Source organism: Phalacrocorax carbo, chromosome 16 (genome assembly GCF_963921805.1).
Source record: "Phalacrocorax carbo chromosome 16, bPhaCar2.1, whole genome shotgun sequence".
Taxonomy (NCBI): Eukaryota; Metazoa; Chordata; class Aves; order Suliformes; family Phalacrocoracidae; genus Phalacrocorax; species Phalacrocorax carbo.
Window position 1 is genome coordinate 14,285,280 of NC_087528.1, and position 23,615 is coordinate 14,308,894.

A 23,615-nucleotide genomic window follows, 5' to 3' on the forward strand; every position below is an offset into this window, starting at 1 on the left:
CCCGCTCCACTTTCTAAATATAAATCTGTTTCACACAGTGTATGTGACTCCATGGAAACCAAATGTTGAGCAAGAAAGATTGCATAAAAATGAACAAAATACAGAATGAGTCAAGTACTAGAGCGAGAGAGATGGTGGGTAACGCCGGAGGGGTTCAGAGCTGCCCCAGGCATTCCCCCTTGCCAGGGCACACATTAGTGTGGGCATGCCTGTGCCCAGCCTGGCGAGGCTCCTGTGGCACTTCTCAGTGCTGGGGTCTTTGTGCAAAATTTGGGATGGACAGGAGCATTGGTGTGGGCGTCCTGGCCACGAAGGGTCTTCTGTGGACTTCTCTCGCTAGCAGATCCTGTTTGCAGCATCAGCTGTGCTCAAACACAGACCCCTCTTCTTTGCACCGTGTCTGCCTTATTTCTGCTTCATACCCTTGGGTTGGCACACACCTTTGCCAAGCTAGGGATTTGTGAGAACTGCAGTTAGACAGAAACATAAGCTCAGTAATGTCAGTACAGAGCAAGCTTTTCCCCGCAGAACAGAGGGCTGTTCTGGTGCAGGTTCATGCTGTGGCAGTTTTCCTCTGCTGCGTCCTTGCATTATTTGCAGGGAGTTTCCCCTGCATGTTCTGCCCAGTTTTCTGTCCCCTGTGATCCTCCGGCACTGGTCAGGAAACTGCAGGGGAGCTGCTTAGCTGGACTCTGTAGCCTTTCTTTGTGCTGTTGCATCTCAGAAGTGCAGCGTGACCGTGAGCAAGTGGCAACAGCACGTAAGTGTCCTGACACTGCATTTAATTCAAACCTTTACCACAGCTGGAGGTGTCCTCTTCATTTGCTCCAAGGCTGGATGCTTTGTTGAAATAGGATTATAAAATCATAGAATAATTTCAATTGGAAGGGACTTTTGGGGGTCTCTGGTCCGACCCCCTGTTCAGAGTTAGACCAGGTTGCCCAGGGCCTGCATTCGTGGTTCTGGGGTTGTTTTGCCTTCCCTTGGGCTGTGTGTTCAGGAGAGCCTCTGGGCTGCACTCTGCTGGAGCGCAGTGGGAGCTGGCACATCTTCAGGGAGCTCAGGCTTTTAAGCGCACAGATGTTTCCTCCCTAGGATCCCTCTTTGAAGGGGAATGGGGATTTCCTGCAGTTTGAAAATGGGAAGTGATTTTGCTCTATTGAGAAAGGCTGAACTTGTCTCGGGGGGTCAGTCAGCGTGGGATGGACTAACGTGTACGGGCCCTTCACTGCCTGTTGCCTCACTTTGCTGTGTAAAACCCCTTTTGGCTTTCTTTCTTTCTTTCTTTCCACCGTTGGGAGGGGATCACGTTGCCAGGTGGTCTTCCAAAGGAACAGGATAAGTTGGGCTGCTGCTAACTCGATCAAGAAGAGCAAGAAAGAAAAAACCCCCAAACAGTTAGAAGGTCAGAGGGGGTGGAGTGGGAGAGGCACCCCCACGACCTCCCTGTGGAACAGGCTGCCCTGTTGTGAGCCGGCTCGTCCAGACAGCGACTGCCAGGGCTTCAACATGCAGCCATAGCTGGTGCTCTTCTTTTGCACAGAGCATCCAGGGCATTTGACCCATTGTCGTTCTCTCCAGACACGCTTGCAGACAATTGGTGCTTAACAGCACACAGATGAAACACTGTTCCCTGGTCAAGAGTGTTGCCTCTGGCACTGTGGGGTGGGTGTCCTGCCTGCACTGGTTGTCCTCCTCTCTGGGACATCCCTAACCCAACGCCTGTGGACGCAGGGGGAATGGGCCACAGGTAATGGTCAGGTTCATGTGCTCTGACCTAAAAAGCACATCCTTTTGCCTCTTGTCAGTGCTGGTGTCCTGGGCTAGGCAGGTTAACCCCACAGATTTGCACTTATTTCATAGGCTTGCCTTTGCTAGCTCCCTGGCGCACGGTTTGCTCCTGAAGAGCTCCAGTGCCCTTCCTGCTCTGAGATGCCTTTTGCATTTGATGCTCGTTTCTGGTTCCTTTCTGCTGTGCATGCATCAGTAGAATCCTGTCCCCGTGTTTCTGCAGACAGAAAATGAAAACCATCATTCACCATGGAGAATGAGGCCTGTTGGGTGGCTGGCTCTTGTCTACCCCTGCATGTACCCCTGCCATAGAGACTGCCGATCCTAGGAAATCTCATAGGAGGGAAGTGCTTCTGCTCTTGGTTTTGAATGCTTTGAGAGATACTTCGGTCCCTTTTCCAGGCAGCAAAAGTAGTTGCAGGAGGATTTCACTGGGGTCACGCATTCTCTGCTCCGCTCACATTGTTCAAATTTCCTGTTTCCTCAACGGTGTGTTGCAGACATCCTTTTCAGGTCCAGATCTGCCTGGCCACCACCACGAAGCAGCTAGTGACACTCCCAGAAGTGACAGTGAGGGGAGTGGCGTGTTTCTCTCGGCTCAAAGGCACTGCGGGAGTCGCGAGGTTTGCAAGGCAGAAGGGATTGCTTGTCCACCCAGCCTGAGCTGCACAGCCGGGTCAGGGGCTTCAGGGTTCCATCCTTTTGTCTGATAGGAATAGAACAGATCGTCTAGAAAGAGGCACTTAATCTCGATGGAGGGACTACAAGAAGTGCCCGGTCCCCTGGTAAGCAGTTCCAGTCGATACTTATCCTCATGACTAGCAGATTCTTTTCAATCTGAGCCTGTCTAGTTTCAGCTTCCAGTCACTGTCTGCTGTTCTGTTTCTGCTGGTTCATAATGCTCTCTGCTGACACTGAAACCTCCTCTCCATGTAGACAGTCCTCTGTTGTGGTTTACCATTCTCATAAACTATCCTGGCAATAATTCTAAAAACTGGAACAAGAGATGAAAGTAATAGCACAGTCTTGCCGAGCTGTCTAAGGAAGAGGTGTGCAAGCAGAAGTGCCTCACTTTTTTTGTGACATGCGGCTGGCACAGGGTGCGTCCTAGGAAGAGCTGGGTCTGCGGAGGCTTGAAGCCGCCCTGGCCATGCTGTGCCAGCGGTGGAGCTGGGCTCTTCGACCCCATCTGCCGGTCACCTCCATCTCCATGCTGTCTCCTGGCCCCCGTCTGTCTTGTATCGGTGGACTGGCGGCAGGGTTGCCTATCAGTACATGCCAGGTTAGCCCGAAATGCTCCCATATGGATGTGCAAACATGACTCCAGTTTAACTGTGCTGATGCTAGAAGGGACTGAAGAGGGTCTGGCTAGGACAGGGTTGTGTCTGCCGAGAAAAACAGAGTGGGAGTCTCTCCTGTTACTCAGATCTCCTGTTTTGGCAGAGAAGGGATGACGTGCTGCCACCATGGCCTCCGTAGCACTCTCATTTCTGAAAGGATGAGCTGCTGAGTGTACCAAAACTACAAGGTACTTAATCTGTGATGCATTATAGAGCCCAGCCCCATATGCTACTGCCCCCACCATCTATCCCAGAGCCTCCTGGTATCTCTGCTTCAGTGGTTGTAGGAGGGTGAGCAGTAGAGGATGAAGCCAAGTTTCATTTCTTCTTCAGGTCCTCCCTTATGCCATTTTCAGTTCCTCTTTCCCCCATAAACTATCATTTCAGAGCAGAGTTGCCATAGGAGTGGGAGTTCAAGTGTGTGTGGGAAGGGATTGCACTGGGACCAGTTAGGGGTTCTAACACAGAAGTGGTCCCAGCATCCAGAGGATCTTTGTCTGCAGCCCCATGGGAGGGTAAAGTCCTGCCCATGAGTGGGTTGCTGTTTAGGATCATTCCTCTCTAAAACACAACAACCCACACATCCACACTCCATGCAGATCCAAGCAAACCATTGCCCCGTTGTTTACAAGAACTTCTGCATTTGAAAGTGCTGGGGTTTCCCTTATAATCAGTCCTCTTGGCCATCGTTGATGATCGGGATTACTGTGCTCACGGTACTTCCTTATTGACAAAATCAGAAGCAAAGTAGAAATATTAGTAACTCAAAAATAGAAGTATCAAGTGCAAAACGTAATGCTTGTGTGATCTCTTGAAGTGATATGCATTTTGGCAGGACTTTAGCTAAAACATTGGTTTTTATACAATTTGCTGGTGTCCACTCTATGCTGTCCACATCCGTCTGTTGGCATAGCCTTGGTTTAAGAGTACAACCATGGCACCTGTCTGTAAAAGACCTCTGCTCTTCCTGCAGTCCACCAGGGAGACCTGAAGAAACACTGAAAAAGTGACTCAAAGCATGTTGGGGCAATTGCAGAGCTTCCCTTAAGCAAACCGGCACTGTCTGTCCTTGCAGGGTACTGGTGCAGACCGTGTGAAATGAAGTAATACCACGGTCCCCTAAAGTGAGCTGAACCTATTCTTGACCTACTTGGTATATGGTATCACTACAGGGCCATATTAAGAAAAAGAGGTAGTGGGAATGGGTAGGACTTCAGTTCCAGAGGGTGTCAAGGACAGAAATGATCAGCATGCAGTAAAAATGTGTTAAATTCTATACCTTCTTGAATGGTTGGACTCAGTGATCTTAAAGGCCCTTTCCAACCTAAATGATGCTATGATTCTAGATTCTGGAACAGAACCCAGAGTTGGATTATCCCAAATTCCTCTTTATGGAGTGAGCACGCACAGCAAAGATAGTGTGGTGTAACCTTTTATTGTCAAGGCCAGAGATCTGTGCAGTGAAGCTAGGGGACCCAACCTGCTGCCAAATTCTTCATGAGCTGGTGTGCTCCTATGCTTCAGAATTTCGTTTTCCTTCAGTGTGCTTTTGCAAACAGTAATGGGGGCCATTAACCCTGCGATGGAGAGTTTAGATGCTGTCCCAGGATTTGTCCCAGCACTCTGTGCTATCCCTTGGAATGTGCTGTGCGAGAGACTGGTTTCATGGTTCAAAAAACAGTTGGGGCTGTAATGCTTTCCCCTCTGATCTGATCTTCTCTGCATACATTACTCGATCCCGAACATTTGAATGCCTTTTAGCCCTGGCTTTCTCACCAGACCTACCCGTGTTTTGGACAAGGCCTGTGTATGGGTGATGTGCAAGGGCAGCCCCTCAGGAGCTAGTCCTGGAGACAGACATCAACCAGCCTTCTTAGCTGCTACTGCAGTTACTGGAGTGACTGCACTGGTCAGACAAACTCTTTCTAAGAGTTCTTTTTCCTTCCCAGTGTTTCATTACATTCAGTGAAATTGTAGGGAGGGTTGTCCAGGAGAGAGGCGAGATGGAGAAGCTCCCCTGTATGGCAGGTCACAAGAGCTGAACAGGACCAAAAGGAAGCTTGCACAGAAGAGCGTTTGTAGGGTCCATGTGCTAAAAGTATGTGTCAGTGCCGTGTACCCGTCCGCTGGTCTGCATCACCTGCAGAAGCAATGCCACGCTTCCAGGGACACCACGCCTGGGAAGCCTGCAGTGAGTTTTCAGTCCTAAGTGAGAATAAAACCAAACAAAAGGGTGATGCTGGATTTTAGGGCCATACTGCAGGTGTCACGGCTGCGTGAGCAAGTTTCTGGTGGTGCTGGTACGTGGCTGTAAAGAATTGGAAATAAGTACGTGGTTGTTAGAGCCATGTTAGCAGTAGCATTGCATGGTGAAACAGGCACTTCCATAAACACCCATATCATGTTGGAAACGAACTCAGACAACCCAGAGGTAAAACCAGGATAGCTTAACTTTTCTGTCATAGTCATGAGGTTTAATGCTTTCATTAGTAGGATTCAGAGCTTTCACAGAAAGCTGTATGAAGCAGAGAGGTGTTTGAGTGGCATGTATGGAGGGGTCCCGCCCCTGTGATCACAGAACAGGCATGGCTGTGCTAGCTCCACTGAGACAAGAATTTCATTTAGTGCACTTCTAGGCAATAGTATAACACTGACAATGATGAGAACACGTGGCTTCAGGCAGGCTAATGTGTAAGAGAAGTTTTCACTTGCATCCTAAGCTGAGATCAGCAAAAAAAAAAAAAAATCAAATAGTAATATAAACTGTGAAAGCTTCTGCTTTCTCACATGTGCAGCAGGGTGAGCGGAATTGTAAATTGATTTGATTAAACCTTAGAGAGCAGAAACAGGGGATAGGAATAGATGGCAGAGATTAATCCTGCTGATCAATTCTGCATACCACCCTGCTAGCCACAGACATGCAGAGCATGGGGTTCGAGTCATAAACCTGGTAGAGTCCCTTAGTATATCCCGAGCTAACTTGTTAAATCCCTGTTGGGCCAGCTGAGTCTCCCAGGCTGTATCTTTGCTCAAGGAGAGGAGCTAAAACCTGGACCAGCACGGGTTCCATCTGTGCTGCAGCAGTGGACAGCATCCATCTCACCCTGGCCTGGGGTCCCTACGGCTGCTGTGCAGCCTATGACCTGCCTGTGCAAGTACGCTTGAGGAGGCACGAACACAAGATTGTTCTCAAGTTCAGTGCCTCCTGAGAGCCATTGTAATCAGCGTTTTCTGAAACTGAAAAGAAACAAAAAAATGGACTTTTGGCTCCAAAATCATTAAACGTCCCTTTTATTCTGGGTTGGAATAGAGTTGGAATTTCACTCAGAGACTGAATGTGTAGGAAAAGGACGCAGCGCAGGTTTCTTTCTGTTCATATGTCTGTCAATGTTTGAACATTATATGCAGCCAGATGCTGAAACTCTGCCTGTCCCCTGGATGTGGCTGCTTGTGAATCGTATACAGTCACTTCAGACCTGTCTCCACCGTGTCAGAAGGCGTTTCCTGGATAGAGATTAGCTTCCCTGGGACAAATAATTCAATTTCACACATTTTTCCTTGTTCTTTTGTATTTCTGCCTTTGAAAGCAATGCAAACAAACAAACAAGAAATGAGTACATTGCATGCCTGGTTTGCCTTAGGGAGCGTGGAAAGGCAAAGCGGGGCACTCGGGGTGTGAGCCAGGAGGAGGCTGTTGAGTGCAGAGCTGCAGCCCTGCAGGGCTGCAGCTGGCACTCTTTGGCCATGCATCTTACCTCGCTACCTTTGCCTTAGTCAGTGTTCCGGCTGAAGGGGCCAGGCGGGGTTCATGCCTCCTCTGGGATGAAGCCCTCTTTGCCAGTCACATCAAGCGGGTGCTGTAGATCCCAGGCTACAAAGGAACCACCCAAGCTACCAGGGTATGGAAATAGTCCAGCTGATGCAACGTAGTGCAGACAATTCCTTGCACTTCAGCTTCACCTCTTTCTTTTCCTTGAACCCTAAAACTGCACTGAGGCTTGCAACTGGGTTGGTGAAGAGATGCACAGCTGAGGTGGCACTGGAACCCTGGCAGCAGTTCTGTGTGTGCCTGGGGAGCAGCTGACGGCATGATGCTCATTTCCAGCTGTTCCTGATGATCTGGATCACTCCTAGTAATCGGGATCCTAATGATCCTGAATCTGGATGATATGGATCCAGATTACATCTAGGTCAGTAATGTATGCGTTGCTAATTACATGCATTATTAGGATATAATCAGCATACTGATAAATTTACTTCAGCGCACTACTCCTACAGGCAACATGGCTCTGCAGTGTTTCTTCGTGCAGATGTCTGAAGGTGGCGTTTCCCCTGCAAATTAAACTGAGGCAGCACCTCCGTGACCAGTGCTTTGACCCACCAGTATATCCTCATGAAAGTAAATGAGTGCCAGATGCATGCCTTTCTTTCTCAGACACTTGATTATTTTATGCTTTGCATTTTAGTGCTTAATGAGAGTCATTTTCTTGGACAGGTCGAGGTGCTCATGGGACATCAAATACAGAGGGGTTTAATTTCTCTCCCAAAGGATGTTCTGTGTAGCCAGTGTTCCAAGGGCAGGTTGCTTCAGGTTCTGCATGAAGCTAGGACAGATGCGGGGAGAGATGTACTGAAAGTCTTTGGGTGTATTGCAGTGTCTGGAATGCCACCACATGGTCCCTTTCCAGAGGTGTGTCTGGTTAGACTTTACGTTACATAGATATTGACTTAATAGGTTGGGTGTTTTTTTTCTTTTCTCAGCAGAAACCCAGAAAGGCAACTCCTCAGACAGGAGAAGATACCTTGAATGGCCATCTTCCCCCCGGCTGGCAGAGCTATATGTCTCCCCAGGGCCGAAGGTACTATGTAAACACCTTCACGAATGGTAAGTGGGTGTGGGGGCTCCAGTAAGCATGTCACCATAGCAGTACACATCTGTCGCAGGAAATTGTCTCTCAAGTTGATTTTTATTACAAAGTAGGCCTAGAGTCAAAGGCACTAATATGACCCTGCCAGCATATGAAAGAAAATAATTATAAGAAGATTTAATCTTCTGGTCCTCTGTTGTCTTAATTCTGACCATTAGAAGACATTGGAAGCTTTTACAAAAGACAGAGAATGTAAAGTAGAAACACCCCTGCCATAAATGTTTTAGAATATAAAACACCGATAAGGATATAATTTTTACCACGTCCTTATTTCCTTTCCCTTTAGCTGGAGATATTTATGTTTACCTATGTACATATGTGTAAAGTAGCTTGATAGAATGTCGGGTATCACTACAGCACTGTTAGGGGCAAACAGAATTAGCTAATTGAAAAGTTGGTCCAGTCAGATTCAGCTTGCCCACGGAAGGGAAGAAAAACACATGTAATGGGACATCAGAGACAGAATTTTCAGTCTATATTTGTGTGTTTTATTCGCTGCCGTGCTCATGGAGAAGCAGACTTGACTCAAGATCTTATCAGCTGCTTGAGACCTGTCAAACTTGAACCACCTCTGGCTTACCTAAGACTCTCCGTCTACCTGCTTTTCGTGTCTTGACCTCAGAACACTGTTGCAAAACAGAGACTTGTGACCAGCAAAACGAGATTTCTTTAGCAGAAAGAATGACAGAATGACAGGGGAGAAAAGGACAGCAGGAGTTCACCTTGTTCACAGCAGTCAAAGCCATCAGGAATGAGCACTGGCGTTCCTCTTTCTGACTCACTGCCAGTGCAAGGAGAGCCGTGGGCTGTCACAACATGCCTCACAGTCCATTCAGGTGCTGATGGGTTTTATTTCTGTGGTCTTTGGCCTAGAATGTGGCCAAGTCATTGTTTACCTGAGTGGTACGCACCGACTTCTCATAGGACCCTCCAGAAGGCACATCACCATTAAACACTGTCTTCAAGCATAGTCTGCTCTGGCTCATGGGCAGCATCCCTTGCATGGCCAGGGAGATCAGTAGCAGCTAGATACTCTGTCCCCACTGCAATTCAGAGGTGGGTGAGGAGGTGACTAAACTCAGTCCCGAGCCATCATGGAGATGGACCCTGACTCACATGCACTAGGCTGAGGTCATATAAAACCAGTAAAAGGCAGAGCTTGGTTTTTATGTGATAAAAGCTCTTGTCACAGGAACCCTACCCCAGGAAGGTAGGTGGCCTGGACTCAGTTTCTCCATAATGTCAGGCAGCTTTTTACTTTCCTCACAGAAGTTACAGGCAATATAAGAAGGGCCAATAGCCACGTCCTGCTTGGTAGGTGCAGGTCAGGAATCAGGAAAATTATTTTCTCTAGGAAGGCAGGATAGCCCTAGCACAGGCTGACCAGGGAGGTGGTGAATCTCCATCCTTGGGAGATCCCAGAGCCTGGCTAGACAAAGCTGTGGCTGGCCTGATCTGTTGTTAGCAGTGATCCTCCTCGGAGCGAGGAGCTGGGCTGGAGACTTTCACAGGTAATTTCCAACCAGTCCTTTTTGGGAAAATGCCCAAACCACCTATGGTTGTGCTCTCAGGTACTGCAGTGGGATTCCTACGCCGGAAGAAATATGGTTTTCAGAGTAAGAAAGAATAAAAGAGAGGGTAGAAGTGGGATTTCTGTGTTCTGGTCCTTGCTTTAAGGAGCACTTATTCAAATTCTGTTTAGATGAGAAACTCCTCACCAGAGTCATCCTAAGGCCAACTGGCTTTGAATTTAGACTGCTCTTGTTTCTTGTGCTGGACCCAAGAATAATGCATTTCTATGCCTCCCACATCTTCCATGAGGCCTGTATCCTTTTGTGAGACACCAGCATTCTCCTGCAGCGTGTACAGGGCCACTCCTCCAACTTAGCTGGTGTTCCTGGCAAGCTCAGTTTCTCTCAGCCTGCTCACTTAGGATATGCTGCCAGAAAGTCTTCTAGTTGTGTAGATACTGCTTTTTGCTACTTCATCAGTTTGATGATATTGCTTGGGAGTATTTTGCTTCAGTTAGGCTATCTGGCACTATCAAATTCAGATCCCAGACTCCTATGCTTCCTCGAAGTGCATTATGTACCAAAGAAGTGTCACCTGTGGTGTCATCTAGGCCTCGGACAAAGCAGAAGCTGAAAGCAACCTCCAGGCCTTTCTGTCAAAGTGTGTGATGAAGCCTCATCCAGCCCTGGCATGAGCATCTCTCTGGACACTGTTTTGATTTACTCTGATGGATTGGCCCTGACCTTTCTGCCTGCCAAACTGGTAGTGCAGGACTGTCCTTAGGCAGATTGTCCACTCTCATGTTGGATACGCACTTTCTTCAATGACTGTGTTGCAAAGTTGGACCCACTGAGCCGTGCAGTCACCATAACGTCACACTTGGCATGCAAGGCTTGCTGTCTAACAGAGGGGTTGCACCCTGACACGCAGGAAGTATTCTTTGGCTTTAAGCCATATGATAAGCCAGCGACAATATGCTGGAAAACTGCAGTCCCCATCTTTCCTATGGTAGAGCTGCATCGGTGTGGGTAACGTCTATCGCAAGTCTCTCAGACCGGACAGTTCGCTGCCTGCACCTGCTGACTTGTAACTGCGTATTTGTCCTGTCACTGGTGCAGCTGCTGCTGGGGGTATCAAGATAAACCCTGGCAGTGTTTGTCATGGGACATGGTGCCAGCACACATCTCTGTCACACGGTTTCCCGGGCCTCCTTCCTGCTTTGCCTCCATAGCACCATTGTTTCAGCAGCAGGAGCTAGGTGTCTTTTCCATCAAGGTCTTATTTGTGTAGATGTACTCCTCGGTTGCTCTCTTTTTATCATAGCTATCACCAGATGATGAAAGTACGCTGGAGCGTTTCAGAGATACCACTGTTCAGTGCACAGCATGGCAACTCAGAGGGCAGTGGAAGCTAGCTGATTCGCCTTCAGTCTGGTCCCTGTAGTTAAAGGTCTTCTGCTCATCATTACCCACCAGCAGCAGCTGATGTAAACTCTGGGTTTGTAAGGTCATAAACCTTTCTCAGATCTCCCAGGGACGAGTCATCTCTTTACTGAGATGGATGAAGGTGTTTTGAGACCTCCTCCACACTCTTCACAAATTATCTCAATTTTTTTTTCTACCACGGGGAAGTCTGGGTGTTCAGCCGCTTTCACGCAGTGACTCACTGGCTGACTGCAGGCTGACTTGCTGTAAAACCGCTGTAGGGCTGAGAGCCATTGCTAGAACGTACATCTGGTCTCAGATGAAAGAGAAGGGATATTGCTAACCCACCAGGAAATACTGTAGAACCTGTGCACATTGCTTTCCTGTGGTCTTTCCCCTCTGATTCCACAGGTGAGATGATATGAAGTGAGGCTTTTTCTCATGCCCCACACATGCAGCAGAGACTGAGGGGTCAGGGAATCCTGCTTCGGATGCTGATGGCAACAGTGCGTCCAGGAAGGGCACGAGCACTCCTCTTGCTAGGACGCTGCACATCCTGACAAGCCATACTGATAACTTCTTGCTGGAGAGAGGTCCAGCTTCAGCGGGGTTGATGAAGTGTAGGGTCTTTTGGAATATAGCATAGCTTGGGAAGTAACATAGCATAGCTCTGGGATCGGTCCATGCAACCCAGCCGAATCTGGTTGTTGAGTCTCCTAGGAGAGAAAAATGTTAGGGATTACCCGCCCAGCTACCGTCGTGTCTGGTCTCAGCCAAATGCCAGCGATGTTCTACATGCATTAATCCCATATAGATGTGTGCAACAAGTACACTTGTTAACATACAGAATATTACAAAATACAAGATTCTGTGTAAGATACATTCCATAGTTAAATGTGCCAGTGAGTCACTAGGGGGAAGAAAAGGGAACTCCTCAAGGCAGCAAAGTGTTAACCAGTCAGTAAAACAGAGTCATTCCCACCCATCCGAGGAAGGAATTTCCAAGGAAGTGAAGCAGTCCTTATTTAAATGAAGACAAATGGCCAAATTATCTCCTGGACAAGCAGTAAGTACTGTGAGATTCAGTGTGAAAGATTAAATCTGTCTGAACCCCCTTCAAAGGGCTTGGGAAGGAGCCTTCCCCAAACCAAAGAGCTTCCAAGGAGCTTCCCAGAGCTGTCACATGAGTGTACATTACGATGCAGACTTTCTCATGGAGGGCACTCCTTAACAGATGCAACAAGGCATAAGGTGTGCTCAGAGTAGGAAGGTCTGTGTAGCACCCTTCCAGGAGAGGATAGCATTTCAGGGCAATAAGGGAATCTGAAAAAACTTTCTGGTTATTTTTAGTCTAAGAGGTTTAATTGTGGGTTTCTTTTTTTTTTTTTTTTTTTTCCGCTTCTGCCTTTCACAAGCATCTGTAACTGGTTTGCTGAAACTAAATGTTGTGAGTAAAGTACTTTATTAGAATTGTACATTAACATAGCTGCACTGGAAGGTGAGTTTAAGGCAACTTGGAAAACAGCAAGGCACTGTTCACAAGAGTTGTTTCACTTGGGGGACCTCAGGCAGTACACTGGCTACTTCCAGGACCTCCTGCTGCATAGAGCAGGTGGAGAGCTGCACCAGAGGAGTGGACCCTCTGACATGCAGCAAAACCCTGGGACACTTATTTGGACTGTAAGGGTTTCCAGGGACCTCGTTACACTGGGCTACGCTGAAAAATGAGTTTTTCTTCTCCATTTGGAGTCTTCCGTCAGAGAAGACTTCAGTTTTCAGTCCCAAAGTGGAAAGAGGCTCTGACTTCAGAGCAGTTTAGGCGTGTCCCTACGTATGTCTCATGTCTCCTGTTATTGGGATCTACAAAGCTTCCTATTCAACAGGAAGAAACGTGCAGTTGTCCTGGAAAGGCCCTGTGGTTGCTGTCTGTCATCGACCAAAGGTAGGGTCCCTCCCAGGCTCCTCTGAAGTGCTCTGTGGAGTTTCCTTCCGCTTCCAGGTGCAGAATCTGGACCTGGGTCAGAATCACTGCGCCAGATCAAGGGTGTCTTCTCCAGGTGCTGAAGCACCAAGTTCTCTAAAGGGACTGTACAACTTCAGCTTTGTTGTAGCGGCTTGTACTTTATGTAGTCTTTGGGGTTTTTTTTTTTCCCTTGAAATTTTTTACTCCAGGAAGGGATTTCTATATCTCAACCATGGTCTGAGCTGTGCTTGCCGAGAGGACAATTGATTTCAGAGACGATAAATGTGACCGGTTAATCTTCTAGCTTACAGCAGGTCCCTCTGGCTGCTGTGGATACTTTTTTATGGATTTTTTTCCCCTCTTATTTTAAATGATTTAGAATTTCCCTCCTATTGAAGCTTTTCTGTATTATTTGCTTTGTGTTTCTTCTTCCCACTGAGGCAGAGCGAGGCAGTGGAGCTGAAGTAGAGGCAAGAGGCTGTCTACTTCTACTCAAGCATGCAGAAATTTGAGAGGAGAAACTAATAATAGCTAGGAGAAGCACAGAGCTGCTCAGTGGACAGAGTGGGAGATGCTAGTGCTCTTTCATAGGTAGTGATCTGGGGGGAAGAGTAGCCAGACGGTGAGCAGAAGGAAGGAAGGGCTCCTCTCCATGACACAGAGCATCTAGGAGTATCCTCAGCTCTCCTCAGCTGGAGCCCTGCTAGTGGTTCCTTCAAGCTGTGCCTTGCCCATGCACCCCACGCACCCTGGGGACCCTGTGCAGCTGCCTCCACCCCAGGGTGCAGCTGCTGAGCCTCCACCAGCTGCGTACTGCTGCAGGAGCTCTCTCTGATCCTCCCACCCTTTCCAGAGTCCAGAAGTACCCAGGCTCGGCCTGCCACTAAACTCAGCTAATTGCCAGAGTGCTACACTGCGGTTCTTCCTTCAGAGCTGATGTCAGGTAGCAAATGCAGCACTGCATTTTTGGTTGAACAGCGCTCTGCCAGGTCTCCTGTAGCCTGAAGCCACAAACCCCTGCTCTTGCTCTTTTTACGCATGTAACACATCCCGTAGGCATTGCTATCGTGCATCCTCCCTTTGGTTGTCCCTTCCATCATACGGCTCTCATGCATGAGGCAGAAGACAATCACTTATCTCAGCCATATGCTAAGCATATGTGGAATCTCCAGGCACTGGGTTCACTGTCTGTTCTTTTAAATGTTGTATTTGGACATCCTCTGAGTGGCATGTCCTTCTCTTGCAGCCCTCCAGCTGTCCTGCGTGCCCAACCAGCCAGTGGGCGGCACATTGCCGATCAGGGTGGGGGGCATTCACCAAGCTCAGGGCTGGGGCTGAGCCCTGGCTTGTGTAAGAGCACAACAAAGCATCCCCCTGGCTCTGGGGCTGCAGGGGAAAGCATTGCTCCTCTGAAAGTGGGTGCTAGCCAGAGCAGGCTTTCTTGGCAGGTTCATGGCAGTTTTAGCACCCCCATCATCGCTGAGCAGTGGTTGGACAGGGTGCGTGCCCTCTCCTGTGTTAGGACTGTGGCTAAACATCTACGCAGCCTCCGGGCAGGGCTGAGAGCAGAGCCCTGCATCCAGGAAAGGCAGCTCATTTACAGGAAGACAGGTCTTAAAAGCAGCAAAGGCAGTTTGAAAGCTGGCTGGAGGGAAAGCAAACTAAAGGGAAAGGGGACCATAGTTAAATTGCAATGAGATGGCGCAAAATTGTTTGGCAGATCATACTCAAAGCATGGTAATCAATGGTCCCTTGTCAAAGAGAAGTTTGCACTGAAGGAAATCCTGCAGGGATCTGCCCGAGGCTTTGTTCTAGTCAGTATTTCCAGTAATGAATGGCATGTTGACATTGAGAGTACTTATTCAAACATTAACTTTAACTGAAGCTGGGAGAGAACATGGTGTGCTGCACAGAACAGGCTCAGAATTCACAATCATCCTGCAGCTGAGGGCACACGCTGGAAGAGCAGGATGCTGTTCCGTAAAGATGCACTTAAGATTGAAGATTTCATCAGAAATAATTAAGTGACTAAGACAAGCAGTTTACAGACCAAGACGTAGAGGCTCTGGAGGATCTAAAACAGTGTGAGCCAGCAGTGTTGTGCTAGTACAAAAACAGACAGCATTTTCTGTTGTATAAATAGAAATGTTGTCTGCAAGGCATGAAGTAAGCCTCCAACTTTACAAGGAAATTATAAAGCCTTAGCTGGAATATTTTATCTTGTTTGGGCTCTACACTTCAGGAAAGATGTGGCTTACATCCGTGGCTTGGAAAAGCCCAGAAGAGAGCAGCAAGAATGACGGGAGATGTGGCAAACGTGGCCTGTAGGCAAATGTTAAGAGACTGGGGCTATCTGCCCTAAGAAAGCAGGTTTCAAGCACATAAAATGCTATTGCGGAGTCAACTGCTTGCAGCGCCTGTGGGACTACCAGTGCCACACAGCAACACACGTCAGCTGCCACAAGGACAACTCCAGCTCTTCCCAGCTCTGTAACAGTCAAGTGTGGGCGTAGGGAGTTGCCTGGGAGTCGGTATCACTGGAGGTCTCTAAGAGCAGGTTACACAAACCCATGAAAAATCACATTTGGCCTTGCTTGGGGCACAGCAGGGACAAAATGACTTCCTGAAATCCCTGTCAGGCCTGTTTTTTCAGCCTTTAAAGCCTAACCTATATGAAAAATATTTATCAATGTAAAGGATGACAAATGCCTGGGACTCACATAGGAGTTGTTCTTTATTTGGTATCTTTGTGTTTCCCCAATTTTTACACACATCACATCAAACTAGGCTGTCATCACTCAATCTCTGCTCTGCTTTTTCTGGTTGTCTAAGTCACAGAATCTTAATATGGCTTCAGAGGAACATTTACTGTGCTTCATCTCATGTTTACCCACATGCACCTCTGCTGAAAATTCCCACTGTGCTTTGGGACAGTCCTGCCCTGCTGCTCCCCAGGGAAAGGCAGGTTTAGCCAGCAGTGCGCAGGGCAGCTGGAGGGCTCTGCGCCGTGCTGGGGTGGTGCACAGCTGCGAGCAGGGAGGTCACACGGCCTTTGGAGAAGGTCAACAAGCAAAAGCTGTACAAGTTTTGGTGCAGCAGGGCTATATGCTGCTCCCCAGTGAACCTTTGTGTAGTTCTGCTCCCTCCTTCTGAAAACAGGAGGTGTTGGGTGTCCGGTCTGCCCAACAGATTCCCTTTCTGAACATGCCTGGCACTGCACCATCTCTGCTTCACCCAGCAACTGGCACCATTTGCTTCCTTGCTCACATGGTGCAGAAGCTTTTTTGGGGGATTAAATAGGGTTTTTGCTCTTGGTGCTTGAGCTGTTCAGAGGTGGGAAGTCAAGTATGCATTCCCATTCCTGGGGAGGGGAAATGGGATTTTAGGGGCAAGTAACACCTTGATTCTTCTGAGCCTTCAAAATACAACAGAACCCTCCTCCCTTGTGAGACATTAGTAGTATTGCCATCCGTTTCCAGTGGTTTGTGTCCTTCCCCATTGTGATTATCTGCCTGTGCTATCCATACCTCTTATCTGATCACAATAGTATCTCCACCGTGCGTGTTGTTGTGTGATCTAATTTTCATTGTCTGTACATGAAAAACCCATGGAAATTGGTTCTTAACTGGAAAGAAATAGAATTTAAGAGACAGCAGCCTTATGTGGAAAAAAGATGTTACAAAAACCTGTAATGAAAGAATTGGGGTGACTTTGTATGGAACAAACAGATTTGCACAGGTAAATGAGCTAGCTGACAAAGACAGAGCATTCCTCCCTGTCTCCACTTGATGGCCCAATGAGAGAAACACTCCACATTTATCATCCTTTGAAACTGGTTGGACTCAATCCTGAAACCATGTTAAAGGCCTCTGACCTGTAAAAGGTCTGCAGAATGAAGCCCGAGAGAATTTCCATGTACCTAAAATTTGTTTTCACAGTATGGCCTGATGTAGGAAGGTTGAGTCTGCATCAGTTATGTTACAGTCAGGATGCCTGGCGTCTATCTTGTGCAACATACAAAGACATGGAAGCTTGTCATGTCAAAACATGAGAAAGAGGAGAGAGATGGCAAGCCATTCTAAAGCGTCTGGAAGACCCCTCTCTGTAGCAGTCATGGTCCTCATTTTGCATCATTAACTCTGCAGGGAGTTCTGGGCTGTCTGGAAGGACAGTCAGGATACCCCTCCTGGGACTTAGGGGATTAAGTGCATGTTCGCACTCTCTCTTTATAATCAGGACACCAGCAAGCAAGGATGATAAACTGGAAAGAAGTGTGTGCAAAGGAGCTCTTGGGTGTTGGGCTGCCACCCATCAGCATCCCCAGCACTGACTGGCCTCTAGGATGCTCACTCCTGTGCCCTTAGGTTTCACCATCCCTATCGCAGTCTGAGCAGGGCAGGGTTTGATTCACCCAGTAAGGCACCATCCGCAGGGTGGACAACTCCACCTGAATGGGATCTTCCAACCTCACTATCTATCCATGAAAAGAAATCATTATCTTTACCTCTCAGTTGTCGTCCTGACGTAGGTGTTTAAAATAGCTAACATGAGCTACACCCTGTAAGTGCCAGTGTCTCGTCATTGACTCTAAGGAGAGCTTCAGTGACAATACCAACTCCACAGGCAGGTAAAGCTGGCTGTAGTGATCTCACTGGGGAGCTGATCTTACAGCCTAGAACTGAAAGGGAATGTAAAAAAATGTCCTCGGTTTCCTTGCAAGGGATTACTGCCCTTTACTACCCCCATAGCAGAATGCAGCCATGGTGGAGCCCGCAGGCATGACTGCTGACACCGTCAGCCTGTCCTGCAGAAAGGACTGCAAGTGAAACAGTCTCTTCCTGTGAGGTCATACGATGAGCACACCTCCCGTCGCACCCACAGTATCCGCCCTGGCTTTCTTCCCCAACAGTGTGTAGGACGCGTAGCACATCTGTACAATGCCGCACCCCATTTCTACACTTAGTTCCTACAGCCGTTGCGAACACCCAGGCGCGTTCACACACGCACACAAACGCACATCTGCACGTGTACTCACACTTCAGACAGACAGCACTTTGGGGGAGATTCAGCACTGAGAAGCTGCAGTATTCCTGGGGGTTACTTGAATAACGGGAGCTGGAAGGCCAGACCAACAGCTCTGCAAGTCAGACCAGGGCAAAAATATTCATCCAGGGGCAGGAAGCCTTGACAGGTTTAGGAAATGTTAGAAATATCAGAAATATGGCCTGCTGGCATAGCAGTGGTTGAGGAAAGAAATATGTCTTTAGATACCTTAATTGCAGAAGTACCAAGCAGAACCTAGGAGGTGTTGTGGGGGCTGGCAGGAAGGCAGTACAAGGGAAAGGCAGGCTGTGCAAGAACAGCTTCAGGGATGGAGAACACCTTCCCCATAGCACATTTGGCCTCATTCAAGGTAGCCACAGCATATGGGTTAGAGCTGGCCAAAGCTGCAGCTCAGTGTTACAGAGCTGTAAGCCCCACAGGAAGCTTTTCCATGAGCTAGAAACTACCAGGTCTGAGCTCAGAAAAATTGCATTTATGTGTGCAGTACTCATAGGTTTGATTCAGCAGATGGAGAGGAAATACTTTTCTGCTGTTCGGAGCAATGACTGGGAGACCAGTGGTTACTCTGAGAAGTAACTCTTCAGGGGTGAGAAGGTCCTTCCCAGACCTGCAGTATTGGCTGTTCCTCAGCAGTCTGTCCCTGTGCCCGTGATTAATATTACTCTGCCTTGGATTTTTTACTCATGAAATTTTAGATATTAGAATCTCCTCCCAGCCAGTGCTTGGGAAGCATGTGCCATGCCCATGCTTCCCCAGTTTCTCCAGCCTCAGCATTACCATCCACAGCACACAGTCCCTTGCACTGCCACAAGTGCTCTAGGACCTGTGCTCAGCCCATGTTGTCCCACACCCACTACACGTGCCAAGGGAAGAAGAATTGGCTGTTTGAAGTGTGTAAGCAGCCCAAATCTCTTGTTGCCATCTCCTTAAGCTCCTGCTGCCCTGCAGAGGATGTCTGGGCTGAGGCAATGTCACTTGTGGCTCTGGACGGGGAGGGCATGGTGTGCAACCCACCACTCTCTGGCCTGACTCTTCCCAGTGGCCAAGAGGGGTTTGTAGGGATGGCTGCTTCTGCTTTCCGGGGATGGGGAAGGGTGTTGGCAGCTGCGAGTGATGGCAGCTGAAGGGCTGAGGGAGAAGGTACATCCTTGTACATCCCAAGATTGATGGGTTTAGGGGTCCTCTTTGCAGGCAAGGTTTGAAAAAAGTGTAGGAGGACTGGGAGTGTGTAAAACACCCTTGTGCACAGCCTCCATGCTTCTTCTGAACCAATGTGGCTGCCCATTGACTTGCCTTACTTTCTTCAAAAAAAGTACAAACACAAGCTTTTGTTGTTTCTTCCTCACCAGAACCATGCCGGCTCTTTTGTTGGTTTTCCCTCAGCAAGCAGTAGTGGGCTCCAAACCTCGAGGCCCACTGTCCATCTGCTCTCTCCTTGGGCTCAGAGGCCAGCTCCAGTGTTAACCTGTTTGGAGAAACATGAAATGAGGCCTCCAGACAACCCAGTTACCTTGTGGCCTTTGTATTTCAAGTGAGCTAGCTCAAGTCCCAGCCTGACAAATACCCCTGTGCTTTATGCACACTCCTCCATCCGTCTGGACTCAGGTGGGGGGCTGTTGTGTGTGCTCGTACCGGAGAAAAGCCAGTAAGCGTTTACGTGGAGTGCTTGGGCCCCTGCGCCCGTTTCACAGGTCAGCCGAGATCATCCGTGGCTGGCCGTGCACAGCGGTGGCCCTGTCTGCTCCCTTCCCAAGGCAGGTGCCATTGCAGCAAGTCAGCGAGAAGCTCTGTTGTTCCACTGGAATTTCAAGAAATAAATGTCCCCAGGCTGGTCTGGGTTGCAAAATCACCCTGTGTGAAGCTTTCAAAACCTTTCATGTATATGAGCTGATGGGAAGACTGTGAATAGGGAGAAACCCTGTCTGGGAGAGAGGGCAGACAGACAGGGCTCTGGTGTTTACATTCAGCCCTGAGTACATCTGGACAACCTGTGGGTCATTTGGAGGCAGGTTCAGGTAAGGTGAAATAACTTCTGCCCTGGGTATCTCCTACCTGACAGTCCCTGTGAAATAACTATTTACCTGCCGCTGTTCTGGGCGGTTAGCAGCAGGCTTCTAGCTGGCATTTTCAGAGCACAAAGCAAGGAAAATAGCACTGCTTTCCCCTGCCTGCACTTCTTTACGCTTTATATTTGGTTCAGGCAGTGCCAGGACTGCTGGCAACTTCATGCAGCTTCCTAGGGCTGAGCCTCTCCCCTTTCCCAGGACTACACTGGCATCATCTGAAACAAACGTATATTTCTAAAGTAATTCCCTAGTATGACATTTTCTTCTCATAATAATTGTGGTTCTGTGTCATGACTGCAAATGACAGGAGACATGACTCTGGGCACAAATGTTGGGGAAGGACAAAAAGACATAGGGTAGGGCAGGTAAATGAAGGCGCACAGAAGGTGAGAAGCAGTCAGGGTGGGAGCATAGAGATGCTAGCCAGTCTCTGAGAGGTGTAAAGAATTGTATGCTTCACATAGCCTCTTAAAACCATCTTCTGTGCATGGAAAGTACTTATCCATCTTTAAGAAGACTGGGGTGAGCAGCCTCCTCTGCTTTGACATCCTGTTAATCATCTTTTCAGATACAAGACTGTTGTAAGCCATGACTGAACGGTACCAGCAGAGCGGAGGATGCTACACATAACCTGGACTGTGGGGAAGTTTCTGGGCTGCTCGGCAAGGGTGGCCTTGGTGTGTTTTCTGAAACGGGAGCCCTAGGATCATACTGCCATGCTGAGTTCAAAAGTACCATGTGCCCAGAATGTACAGCTACTATGTGGTTAACCATATGGTTGCGCAGTGTCTTTGGGAGTGGTTTACAACTGTGCGTGGGTGGTAGATTGAGCAGGAAAATATTTTATTATGCTGAAGCAATTCTCTGATGTGCTGCAGCTGTAATACCTCTTGAATTAGTCAAACAATAGCACTCCAGCTACCTTGTCCATCACATTAAAAATTACTTATATACTTACAACACAAGTGTGCATGTGGCTTGCTGCCATCTTGCATTCTCAGCTGAGGTCAGCCTTACATGATGCGTCCTTATTTCCAGGCTTTTCTGGTCTGTGGTGTTATGTTCTTCCTATTTACTGAACAGCTTTCTGTCTCCTGGGAAGCGGGAATTCTGCTTTCATGTTACCTTGATCCTAATTAAGGTCCATATATTCTCATCATCACAATTATTAGTAAAATGCCATCTGAACAGCAAGCTCTGAGGCATGGACTTTCAGGCAGACCTGGAAAGCATAGCTGAAAGTGGTCGTTTCCTTGAAAGGAATCTCAAGCCCAGCACTTCAGAGTTTTAGGAAAATTTTCTTCATCTGCCTGAAAAAATATATATTATTTAGTCTCCTGCTGGTACCACCAGCCAGCTTTTCTGTTTCTGTCCTCGGGTACCCTTTCCTGCTTATCTTGATTTACCCTTCACCTTTCTTCCTCTGAAGTTCCTAATTCCAAACAAGTCTCTGTGCAACCACTGCAACCCGCAGCCTGCCTACTGATCCCAGGAAAAGCAGAAAATACAGATCGTGCTTTTCTAGACGGTGCCCAAACAAAGCTGAAAACGTAGTGCCATAAACGCACTGCATTTCCCTCTCAAACCTAGTGGTTAGAGACCTTAAACATCATATGGCTAAGTGAGCAGCTGGGTTCCTTCCATCCAGCGGGGTACTGTCTTTGTCTTGCAAGTAAACTCCCAAGGGCACCAAACCAGTATCTGCTAAAACGTCCTGGTCTGAGTGGTTAAGCGCTGACATGTCTAAGCCCCATTGGAAAACACAGCTGGAAACTCCACCAGTCTTTGTCCTCCTTGTGCCTTGTCCGTAGGCTGTTGTCATCGGCAGTGCCTGGCACAACCATGGACAGACAAGAGATGGTGATGGTGGTTGTGGTCATCTTGTATGCAACACCTTCGTCATTAGGACACTCACGGAAACTTGAAGGGACTTCTGTGTGTTTTGAGGTTCTCCATCCTAAAATATATCATTCACTACATTTATGTCTCATAGCTTCTACGCAATGCCAGGGCCAAGAGCACTGTAACGTCAGTATGTTGCAAACTCAGCTATTCTTTCGTAAGACACATAGTTTCTAAGCATTGTAAGCTCATAAAAAGGATTAAATTAAGAAGCACCTAGGTGCAAAGGAAACCTCCCTACTGCACCATCATAAGCCAGACCTTAATCAAGAATATGAAAGCAATTTCAATAATGCTGCATTTCACTGGGTAATTGGAGGATGACAACAGACTAAGCAAGAGAATTTCCTACCCTGCAATCACACAGTGATGTTTGCATTTTCACTGATGCTGTTGTGAGTGGAGAAGGGAGCTGGGTGAATACAGAGAGTGGCCAGTTCTCCAGAGGAAATGCACACGAGATCTGTCCTGGCAGCCCAAGCTCAGCCTGGAATGAATCTGGCTAAGGGTGGCGCTAAGGCTATTACTAACAGTTGGTCATTTCGTAACTTTACCTCCAACCTTTACCAAATCTTGAATTCTTTTTCTTCAGAGGATAAACAAGACTTATTTTATCTTTGCTTGATTAGAAAGCAACCTCAAGGTGAGCTGAAAGCATGCCATTTGTTTGAGAGAGATGACCCAGTAGACTGGCATGTTGCTGGAGCTCTCGCCCAGCACACCTTGTCATGTCCCTGAGAGCCAGGGTGCCCATGTCAGCCTGGGGCTCAGGGAAGCCAGATGCATTAAAGGGGTCTCTCCTTGAAGACAACCAGTGCTGTGATGCTGGAAAGCAGCGAGGAAGTTCACTACTTGCAAACAATTCTTGCCTCTTCTGAAGCACTTGCTAGACCCGAAGTGAGGGATCAGTGGATGGAAGGAATATAACCGCAACCTACTCTAGTACTTCCTCTGCCTAATGTTTTTCCACCTCTCTGAATCAATTAAGGAGCTTGGAAGGATTTAGTCTGTGGGTTGAGGTTTTTCTTTCATATCTCACCAGCTACAGTCAACACTTACTCCAACTAAACTTGTGAACTGCAGCTCAAATAATAAGTCATCTCTGGAGCCACCTAAGATGTCAAGCATTTTTATTACATTTTTTCTTGTACAGATAAAACTTTCTAGTGACAGTTCCCCTCTCATACAGGATGCCCTAGCTAAAGCGTGGTATAGAAACCTGCCCTGGTAAAGTGGCCTAAAACCTGGAAAGCAAAGTGTGTCTCAGAAAGTGCTGGAAATAGCGTTATTATCACTACTAAGCCTGCAATGAAGGGCTCACTTTTGTCGCATGGTGTTCGGAGAAGGAGGGGCTGGTACAGATGCTCATTTTGAACTATCAGGTAAGGACTATTGTCAGCAGCTTTTCCCATGCTGCTGAGGTAGCAGCAAGCACCTCTACCCTCAACACATGGACAGAATATTTCAAGAACTCTTGGATGGGGCCTGTCTCCATGGCACTGTTTCGGGACCAAGGATAAAAGCTGTTCGGCAGCTTCAGGCTCTTTTTTATTGAACTGCCTGTGGGATGGAGCTGGATTTCAGCTCTGACACTGCAGCTCCTGCTGAACTAGTTCACGCACTAC

General features: G+C 48.0%; 1 protein-coding gene across 2 annotated transcripts in view; it reads left to right on the forward strand.

Moving 5' to 3' along the window:
* Nucleotides 1-23,615, forward strand: part of GAS7 (growth arrest specific 7) — a 110,337-nt gene that overhangs the window by 32,837 nt on the left and 53,885 nt on the right. Inside the window, exon 2 of one of the 2 annotated variants that reach the window (XM_064467498.1) lies at nucleotides 7,893-8,016. In XM_064467498.1, coding sequence (XP_064323568.1) covers nucleotides 7,893-8,016 — 124 coding nt within the window. The remainder of the gene's footprint in view (nucleotides 1-7,892; nucleotides 8,017-23,615) is intronic. The other variant, XM_064467499.1, reaches the window with a different exon arrangement.